This window comes from Salvia hispanica, chromosome 3 (genome assembly GCF_029641045.1).
Source record: "Salvia hispanica isolate PSC_SH4W2 chromosome 3, Shi_PSC_v1, whole genome shotgun sequence".
In the NCBI taxonomy this organism is placed as follows: Eukaryota; Viridiplantae; Streptophyta; class Magnoliopsida; order Lamiales; family Lamiaceae; genus Salvia; species Salvia hispanica.
The window spans coordinates 64,710,419-64,721,163 of record NC_142694.1 but is presented as its reverse complement, the minus strand read 5'-3'; the positions used below and the strand labels follow the sequence as shown (position 1 = coordinate 64,721,163).

At 36.9% G+C, this 10,745-nt stretch overlaps 1 protein-coding gene across 1 annotated transcript; it reads left to right on the top strand.

Moving 5' to 3' along the window:
• The first annotated feature begins 1,463 nt into the window (after positions 1-1,463).
• Positions 1,464-5,334, top strand: LOC148931213 (putative inactive purple acid phosphatase 27). Its single transcript, XM_089068844.1, has 12 exons — positions 1,464-1,773; positions 1,853-1,944; positions 2,020-2,089; positions 2,160-2,282; positions 2,369-2,461; positions 2,530-2,659; positions 2,930-3,011; positions 3,097-3,229; positions 3,869-4,074; positions 4,148-4,273; positions 4,460-4,769; positions 4,885-5,334. The coding sequence occupies exons 1-12, from the start codon at positions 1,582-1,584 to the stop codon at positions 5,188-5,190; spliced, it is 1,863 nt and encodes a 620-aa protein (XP_088924970.1). The 5' UTR covers positions 1,464-1,581; the 3' UTR covers positions 5,191-5,334.
• The last annotated feature ends 5,411 nt before the right edge of the window (positions 5,335-10,745 follow it).

The following is a 10,745-nucleotide window of genomic DNA, read 5'->3' as shown; positions in this document are numbered from 1 at the left end:
TACTTTCTTTAAGGACAACAGACAAATATTAAGTGACATAATGAAGATTTTGCAAATAAACTTATTATCACATACTCATGTTCAATACATAATCACAAATAACCATAAAACAATTATGTATCTTGCAACTGTAAAATTAAAATTTTGTACCCTCAAGCAGAGGTCAATACACATTAAAATTTTAGCATTTTTACTGGTCACAACACCGACGAATAGTCCGACCGCATATGGATGGAATGTATAATCTGTAACGAAATTATATCTCTGCGCATATGCGACTGATCTGAATTTTTATTTACATAATCCTTCTGTTTTGCGGTAGTGGAGACGTTTCTTTTCGGCACACAATTTAATAAAAATTGTTTTAGGTGAAGTAATAAAACAAGAATAAAATAGGAAATGAAAAAGATAAAGAGACGGAGACAAAATAAAGTAAGAGATAATAAAGTAAATGAGAAGAAATATACTCATCTGTCCCATTAAAAATGGTATGTTTTCCTTTTTGGGTTGTCCCATTAAAAATGAAACGTTTCCTAAAATGGAAACAATACAATCTATACTTACTCTTTCTTCATTAACTCAGAAAACAATACTACATAAAATTCCGCGTCGAAACACAAATGTTTCATATTTATTGGGACGGAGGAAGTATTTACTTTTACTAAAATGAAAATGATTCCACTAGTATAGAATGGAGAGAATGATGTTTAATTGGGACATTGGTCCCTAAACCATGAACTTTTGTCAAATTTTGGTATTTTCCACGAACTTTTAAATTAATCTAAAATATCATAAACTTTATATTTTGTTTGTTATTTCCCAAGGCAACCCAAATAAGATATCTCCGGCAAAGTTTTATTATACGTGGTCAACCGTGAAATATTTATGATATTTTAGACTATTTCACGTTGATTTTGTAGTCCCAAGTAAGATAAAAAATGCACTGAAGTTGATTGGATATGGTAATTGACATGGAAAATAACAAACAAAATATAAAATTTATAATATTTTAAACCAATTTAAAAATATGTGAAAAATACTATTGACCAAAGTTTATTTAATTTATACGATAGACAACATAGTAAGGAGCAGTAGCATAACTAATTAATACTACCATTATAAAAAAAAAGAATCTGTCTCTTATTCTATGCACTAAACAAAAGAGTAAAACACTTATTGGCATGTGACGATGATATGGAGATACTAAGATACCTTATATAGCTAGATAATAAGTTTATATTGACGATGATATGGAGATACTAAGATACCTTATATAGCTAGATAATAAGTTTATATTGTAATTTGAAAAGTTTTTAAAATTTGCAAAATGTTATTCCATTTTAAAGAACTAGATACCTTGTATAGCTTAATTTCTATATTTCTACTACTCATATTTGTCATCTTCTAATTAATGGGATACACCTCTACACCACTGAATATTTTCTCAATATGGACAGATACTAAAAACAAACGAAAATCTGAAGTCAACTACATACTCTTGGTAATATCTTCTCCCCTAATGAGTATGCATACTAATCTTAATTAACAGTAGCTAGCAGATGTTATTCTGAGTTTAGAGAAATGAAGAAGATGGAGTGTATGATAGTTGATGTTGTGACTGTAACATTATTATTAGTATTAGTGTTATCAATAGGGCGGAGTGATTGCTCAATTGGGGAACAGCCTTTGTCGAAGATTGCTATTCACAAAGCCATTCTCTCTCTAACCGATTCTGCCTCCATCAAAGCTAAACCTCTTCGTCTCGGTCACAACGTATTCTTCACTCCTTTTTCTCAATTTTATTTATCAATTTTGCTTTAAATCAGCTTTCATTGGTTATTGTTGGTTACAGGGTGAGGATACTGCATCGGTTGTTGTGGAATTTGAAAACGATAAACCTTCAAATGATGACTGGATTGCTGTATTCTCTCCTGCAAAATTCAAGTAAAACTCCTTCAATTTCTTTCTTCTCTCATATCTTTTCGAAATAGAATTCAGTATTTATCATTGTAATCTCAGTGGATCGATTTGTGACCTGGAAAATGACCCTAGAGCAGATGTTCCTTACATTTGTAGTGCCCCTATTAAGGTATGGAAACTCAAAATAGGAATTTCTGCTTCGATTTCTTTCACTTTGTTAATTCCTACTAGTATTTCAGTACCAATTTGCCAATTTCTCCGATCCTAACTATGCCAATACTGGAAAAGCTTCTCTCAAGTTGCAATTAATCAACCAACGATCTGATTTCTCCTTTGCCTTGTTTCGAGGCGGATTATCGAATGTACGTTGTTTCTGTAAAATGTAACACTATTTATTGTTTTGTTTACAAGCGGATTATGCTTCATCTTGGTATTTTGATTTTTGCAGCCACAATTGTTGGCAGTGTCCAACTCCATATCCTTTGTGAACCCTAGAGCACCGGTTTATCCTCGCCTCGCTCTCGGAAAGTCTTGGAATGAGGTACATAGTTTGGATTTGTCAAAATTTTATGTTTTAATGAATATCCTAATTTGAACTATTTTTGGCAGATGACTGTAACATGGACGAGTGGATATAACATCGATAAAGCTGTTCCTTTTGTTGAGTGGGGCCAGAAGGGTGGCAAGAAGACGCGCTCGCCAGCGGGGACATTGACATTTGGGAGAAGAAGCATGTGTGGTAAAATTGATCATCTTAGCCCATCTGAATTTAAATATGGCATCAACCTTTATCAAGTTCGAACTTAAGGTTACCTCGCGTAACTGAAATATCGCATAAAATAGATGGTTAGTTATTGCTCTTTTATTGGTTGTTGCATTTTTGTGCTAATACATGAAGAACAATTAATACCGTATTTGATTTCATAGTAGGAGTAATTCACAAATATATGTTTCATGATAATTTTGATGTGGGATTGTGATATCTAACTAAGGATTCCTTGGCTAATAGGATCTCCAGCTCGTTCAGTTGGTTGGCGTCATCCTGGTTGGATACATACGAGTTTTCTTAAAGATTTGTGGCCAAATACTGTGTATGTCCCCAAAATGATTTAGAAATGTACACCCTTGATTAGAAACCACATATTTCTTGGCTAAAACTTGAACTTTTCTTCGTAGGTACACATACAAGCTCGGTCACTTGTTATCAAATGGCTCTTATATTTGGAGCAAGATATATTCATTCAGAGCATCTCCGTATCCTGGGCAAGATTCATTGCAGCGTGTCATAATATTTGGAGACATGGGGAAGGTAATGAGTTATTTGACTTGAACCATACATAGAATAACCAACAATAGATGTGTGACACAGATATTCTAAGGATAACTAACTAATTTAAATTATGCTGATATAAGAAATCGACTGCTCTAAAAGCTTAAAGCAAAGGTGGAATACTTGATTGGCCTGAATAGTTTTTCCATTCCTATTTACTACATATGTTTAATTCTAAATTCCTTGCTTCGACATGGTGGTCTGACTTCTTCATAGTAATCTGCTAGCTCTAAAGAATATAAAGTCTTAATATAAATTGTTAAGAGACAGCTATTCAATAATGTAGTATCCAAATATACGCAAGTGTAATTTTGCTACCTTTATGCAATTATAAGTCTCTTTTAAATCATTTTAACCATGAAGTAGCACCCCATTATGATAACATCATATTTGCTGCATGAATTACTGTACTAAGTGCGAGTGCTGAAGCATCATGGTGTTCTTGTTTCATTTCAATGATTTTAGCTCCATTGGAAGTTCCTGCAGCAGCATTGAAGTATGCTTAATAACCCGTATTATTTGTTGATAGAACTGGAAAAAATTTCATTGACTAATTTTGTGATATCTACTTGTCGACTTTTTATCAAATACCATGGATATGTCACTCTGGTTTTTCAGGGGGAGCGTGATGGATCAAATGAGTATAACAACTATCAGCCTGGCTCATTACATACCACTGACCAATTGATCAATGATCTTAATGACATTGATATAGTTTTCCATATTGGAGATATCACATATGCTAATGGCTATATCTCTCAGTGGGATCAGTTCACAGCACAGGTTGAACCTATAGCATCCACTGTCCCATATATGATAGCAAGGTACGTTCTTATGACCTGTCATACGATGTGCATTCTTCTTATTGATATCCGATCTTCACTCTTTCTGTAACAGTGGAAACCACGAGCGTGACTGGCCTGGGACAGGATCCTTTTATGGGGGCACAGATTCCGGTGGAGAATGTGGTGTGCCAGCTGAGACAATGTTCTATGTTCCTGCGGACAACAGAGCCAAATTTTGGTAACCATAAAAGTTAAATGAAGAAACATGATGCTCTCTCTTTGTTATATTTTCCTCTAGAAACTCTAAAGCTTTTGTATCAAATCTGTTATAAAACTGAAAGCAGCGAGAACACGGGAAAGAGTTTGGGCTCCATATTATGTACTTACTTGTCAATGCATCAAACTTAAAGCGTATTGATTTCAGGTACTCAGCAGATTATGGCATGTTTCATTTCTGCATAGCAGATACTGAGCATGACTGGAGGGAAGGATCTGAGCAGTACAAGTTCATCGAACATTGTCTTGCGTCTGCAGATAGGCAAAAACAGCCTTGGTTGATATTTGCTGCGCATAGAGTTCTTGGATATTCTTCAGACAAGTACTATGGCTTGAAAGGTTCGTTCGAAGAGCCCATGGGAAGAGAAAGTTTGCAAAAGCTCTGGCAGAAGTATAAAGTGGACATGGCCTTCTATGGTCATGTCCATAATTATGAAAGAAGCTGCCCAATTTATGAGGTAAACCTGCATCTATACTTTGGAAAAAACGTGACTCTATAGATGCTCTGCATCTATACTTTGGAAAAAGCGCGACTCTATAGATGCTGACTTTTAGTTTTGTCCGATGGTGCAGAATACATGTGTGAATCTTGAAAAATTTCACTACTCTGGTACGGTGAACGGGACGATACATGTAGTGGTAGGGGGAGCCGGAGCTCACTTGTCTGAGTTCAGTACGCTTAACACAACATGGAGTGTGCACAAGGACTATGATTGGGGATTTGTGAAGCTCACTGCCTTCAACCACTCCTCCCTTCTATTCGAATACAAGAAGAGCAAAGATGGTAAAGTTTACGATTCTTTTACGATCTCTAGAGACTACAGAGACGTCTTAGCGTGCGTGCATGATGGCTGCGAAAAAACCACTCTAGCAATTTGAGAATTAACAGCCACCCCATCTTGTGCAATAGCATGCAAACTATGTACTATCTTGTTATTCATTACTATCGGTTACAAAGAACGCATCCACAAATTAATAATGTGCGATTGCACATAAATTTATGCAAAAATCCTTTTATGCTCACTGAGTAGTAGTAGTAGTAGTACTAATTTATTCCGTCATTATTTGTCACTGGTTTTTTTTCTGGTCGATCTGTCAATACTTGTCTTATTTACTTTTTACTAATTTTAGTAATGGATCATATATTGCAATAATTTTTTAGTACTAACTTTTTTTTCCATTTTTCTTTACATTTTTTAAATACTGACTTGGTTAACTTGTGATAATTAATTGCTGACGTGACGGTGTAAAAAATTGTATTCTCAAAATCTCCGATCATACAACCCCACCAATGACTTTTTTGTGTTCCCTCTTTTTCAGTGTTAATCACTTTCTCATTAAATGTCGTGTTTGTCAATGAAGGGGTTGGTAGAATAGTTGGCGATGCGAGGTTCACGTAGTTGCATGCAAATATGAGGCTAAAAAGGGCTCATTGTCTCGGGAGGAAGATATTTATGCATATTTATTTGATGCCACCACTAAATTGTACTCCATTTGTTAGGATAGTATACTTCATCCATTCCATAAAAATAAGGATATTTTCTGATGCAGAAATATATAGAGAATGATTTAACTGCACCACTTTCCTTTTCCTTTTGTCCCACAGAAATAGTCTTTTTATATTTATGAAAAATTTCCTCCAACCCATTACTCATATATGATAAGGATCTCTGTTGGATCCATATATTTTATCCAATGAATATGCCTCAAGTGTTGATCAACAAAACAACACAAAAACAAACAAAGATAGGGTGGATCTAGCCACAAAAACTAGATCCAAACTTGAATCGGAAGGAAGAGTTGAAATGGAAGAATGTGTAAATAATGAATAATTGGGATTAAAATCATTGGACCCAAAAACTCGATGCACTATTTATTAGCCCTAAAAATACGTATACATGGTAGATCTAAAACATGCATATAATTAAATCATATAATTACATACTCCCACAGTCCCAAAAGAGTATGTACTTTTGGTTGAACACGAGTTTTAATGCACAATTGGTAAAGTAGGAGAGCGGTAGAAATAAAAAGTAATTAAAGTATTGTTAGTGGAGAATGAGTCATATCTTCCTTTTTTTTTTCTTTTTCTTTTCATTTTTGTTTTTCTTTTCTTTTCTTTTTTTCTTGACAACCTTTTTATTCTTTGCACACTTGAATTAGTTTTTATAATTTCACATCATACATTTTTAGAAATAAGCACACTACTTTTCACTATTTTCCCTTATCTCTTCAACTCCTTTCATAAATTATCAAATATAATCCATGAATTTTCTGATGGTTCCTAAGCATTCTAATGCCAAGGATGTGTCAAGTTTCTCCTATATCTTTCATCTCAAACTGTAACGATAACCAAATCGCTTATGTTAGATAACATTCCCTTACTATTTCCAATTGAAGGTATGTCATCTACATAGAGTGACAAAAACACTATATTTCCACCTTCAATCTTCTTGTACATGTAGCTCTCATCTGGGCACGGCTCAAAGCCAGAGAAATGATTTAACAGTTTGGTCGAAACATATGTTCCATGAGCGAGAAACTTGCTTGAGACCTAAATGGCCTTCTTAAGCTTCCACACTATGCGTTCCTTGGCTTTGACTACACATATCCCTTGGGTTGTTCCATGTAAATGGTGTTCTCAAGACTTCGATTAAGGAAAGTTGTCTTAACGTCCATCTGGCATACCTCTTAATCCATGTAGGCTGCAATAGGCAAAATTATTCAGATTGACTTGAGCATAGCTACTAGCGAAAAGTTTTCATCATAATCGATACCTTCTCTGTGGCTATGAACCTTAGCTACTAGTGTTGCTTTAATGAGTCTAACTTGTCATTCAGGTCTTCATTTACGTTTGTAATCCATTTGCTCATAATGACAGTACAACCTTCAGGTAGGATCGACAAGTCATAAACGTCCTTGTCTACCATTGATTGTAGTTTAGAATCAATTCCTTCTTTTCTAGAAAAGGCTATCTGAATCAGCCATCGCTTCTCTCAGGTTCCATGGGTCAAGTTCATTGCCGTCTGTAACCAAGACTCACCTACACCAATGTAATAGTGGTACAAAAGTTGATAACTCAGGTGTTGATTGTACTTTTGTTATTGGATCTTGGTTAATGGAAATTGTATTATCTCTTAATTCGTCAAGAGCTACTTTACTGTGGGGTTTATGTTTTATCACATGGTCTTCCTCCAAGAACTTGACATTTGTGCTAACAACCACGTTCTTATTTCGGATATTATAGATTTCATAACCTTTCATGCCACTAGGGTACCCTACAAACAAACATTACTTAGTACGAGACTTCAACTTAGTTGGATTTTTTTCCAACACATGTGTTGGACAACCCCACACGCTGAGTTGTCTTAGACTAGATTTTCGTGCAGTCCACAACTCATGTGGCGCTGTATGTACTGATTTAGATGGTAAGTTGTTCAAGGTATAGCTTGCTGTAAGCAAAGCATGTCCCCAGAATGAAATGGGTAACTTAGCATAACTCATCATTGATCGATCCATTTCTAAGAGGATTATGTTCCTTCGTTCAACTATGCCATTGTGCTGGGGTGTGTTAGGTACAGTCAATTAGGATTCAATTAGGATTCAATTCCTGCCTCTGATAAGTAGTCCAAAAAACGAAGCCTTTCAACGGACCCCCACCGCAGTAGACAACTTCTCTGCGCTCAATAATACCACGATGACGGCGACGCCCATCTTGCATCTACCTTAGTTTGAGTGACACATGGCATCGACCTACCACAAGAAATTATAGCCTATAGTGAAAGCGATCAAAAAATGAAAACAATATCTTTTGGGGCGAGAGTTTGTCAGACTTGAAGTATTTATTGTCCCAAATAGTACAAACTTCGGACCAACAATTCTACATTAGGAAGCTCATGGGATTTAAGTTCACAATGAGTAAATATCGAGGGCTTTGAACCGTGTAACTGACGCGCTCTCTCACCGCGATTTGGAAGTGACCAAGGATGACCTAATGGTCATCACACTATTTTATAGGCCCATGGAGATAGTTATGGAGACGATTCAGGTTGAGAATACTACACCACAGGACCTCTTAAAGCTTCAGCGTGTGATTGCCGAGAGATCAGCCCAGGCCCATGTATCTGCGACGGATGGACTTTTATTCTTCAATCATCGCATTTATGTTAGTCGGGTGTGTTCCGTACGGTCGGGCATCTTGAGTAGAATGACGCTAAGGCAGCGGGACTTTCGGACGAGAAACGTACATTCGCGCGCGTCGCAACTTCTTTCTGTTGGTCAGGAATGCGGGCTGATATTCGCAGTTATGTCGCGTCCTACGTTGTATGCCATGATTGAAATACATCACCGATAAGACTTCGGGTTTAATTAAGCACTTGCTGATCTCGGATACGGTTTGGGCGGCTGCATCTATAGATTTTATCGTGGGTTTACTCCATCACATGGATACACCACGATCATGGTAGTGGTTGATCGATTGTCTAATTATGCCCATTTCGCCAAGTTATTTGTCAACACGGTCGTTAAACTACATGCCTTTCTTGAGAAGCTATTGTGCGATTGTGACACAATTTTATGAGCGATTTATGGAAAGAGTTACTGCCTTCGAGTAGCACTAAGCTCCATTTTACTACTGTATATTAGGCTTAAACGAAAAGAAAATCCGAAGTCACAAATAGGGTATTGGAGCAATATCTTCGTGCCTTCACTTTTGAGAAATCGCGAGAGTGATTTGCACTCCTTCCTTAGCACAGTTGGCGAAACATTGCATTGTTAATGTGCGTCGGTATGTTTCCCTTTAATGCATTTTATGGGAGGGAGCCGTCGAACATTTTCGGTACTCCTGCAAAACCCGCAAAGTACGCGGTCGTTGTTGAAAATCTAGGAGGGTGGGGAAATACCGATCCTACTCGGACTTTTGAAACAAAATTTAGCTTTTATTCAACGACGGATGGTTTTCACGGTGAATTAACATAGGTGACATTTGAAGTTTCATGTAGGTGATAGCGTGCTAATTCACTCTAGCCGTACAACAAAGATTTTGTAGGTTGTCCACTTTCTGCTAAGTTGATTAGGCGTTTCTACGGACCGTTCATCGTGAATCAATGGATCGGAGCTGTCGCATATCAGCTACAACTGCCCCTTGAGAATCGAATTCATGATGTCTTCCACATCTCCATCATCAAGACGTTCACCTCTCGTTTGTCTGATTCAGTTGTCCAGCAACTTTCTTATAAATTTAGACGGGTCGCCCTATGGATACCTGATACACTCGGATTTTGCACTGTTTAAAGGCCATTATTTGGTCCGTTTTTGATGTCAAAGTCACTCTAAACGTCCATTATTTGCATATTTTGTCTATTTTGGTATTTTGACGTGTTTTGTGAGAAATGTGCATAATTGAGCCGAAAAAGGGAGCCAAAACACAAAGTCTGGAAATCTGGAGTCAGACGGCGACCGGCGGGCAGAGCAATGCAGCAGTCCGCCTCGAAAAAATACGCTTGGAAGAGAAGTCTCGCCCGACGACCGCCGGAAGTCATACGGCGGTCCGCCGCCGAAGAAACAGACTCTCTGGACTCCAACGCGGCGACCGCCAGCCCACCGGAGAAAGGCGGCGAATCCGAGATGCCCTAGATTTGCTCCAAGATTTGCCATATTTTGAAGACTTTTTCCCTTCTACAACAAGGACTGACTTTCCCCTATAAATAAGACCTCAAGCTTAATGAAAAAGAGAGAGCTTCTACTTGCAAAAATAATTCATAGAGATCAAAAGCTAGAGTACTTCACTTGTGCAAGGAGTTGGAGAAGGATTTCAAGAACATCAATAACGACAAGGATTCAACCTACGGGTTTTATTTGCTTTAGTTTTATGTTCCAATTGTTTTCCTTTCAATCTATGTGTTTAGCTTATTTCATCATGTGTAACTAAACTCATAGGATTCTAGGGATGTGTTATTAACGACTTTGGTTATACAATTCTAATTTTCTATTTAATATCCGTTTTGTTTTTTACTTAGTTTCTTCCCCAAGTATCTTGATGCTTCATGATTGAGTGACACAATCGTGTATGATTTAATATAACTTTCTAGCGAGTTAGATCCACTTAGTAGACGCTACAGTTAGTTTTCCTTAAAACGGCACTGTTAATTGAGAGTGAGGACTTTTCAAGGGTCTTAGGAGCTATTTGGAGTTACGTGTTAAGATTGACAACCCTAATCTTGTAATCAACGTTTGCATCGCATGAGCATAAGCTAGGCGACTCGTCCTATCAAAGTAATAACTGTGCTAGGGTATTGTAGTTTGGAATTTGTATAACCATAACTGTCAACGCACATCCCTGGGATTCCCTTATCTCTAACGATTGTCTTTGTGTTTTATTCACATTTAGTTGTTAATTGTTTTTATTGTTTCCAAAACCTTCTATTCTTCCAGAT

Coding starts and splice junctions, on each gene's coding strand:
- LOC148931213 (XM_089068844.1), top strand. CDS start 1,582: ATGAAGAAGATGGAGTGTATGATAGTTGATGTTGTGACTGTAACATTA. Junction 2,090..2,159: donor TTTGTAGTGCCCCTATTAAG/GTATGGAAACTC, acceptor CTAGTATTTCAG/TACCAATTTGCCAATTTCTC. Junction 4,274..4,459: donor GACAACAGAGCCAAATTTTG/GTAACCATAAAA, acceptor TATTGATTTCAG/GTACTCAGCAGATTATGGCA.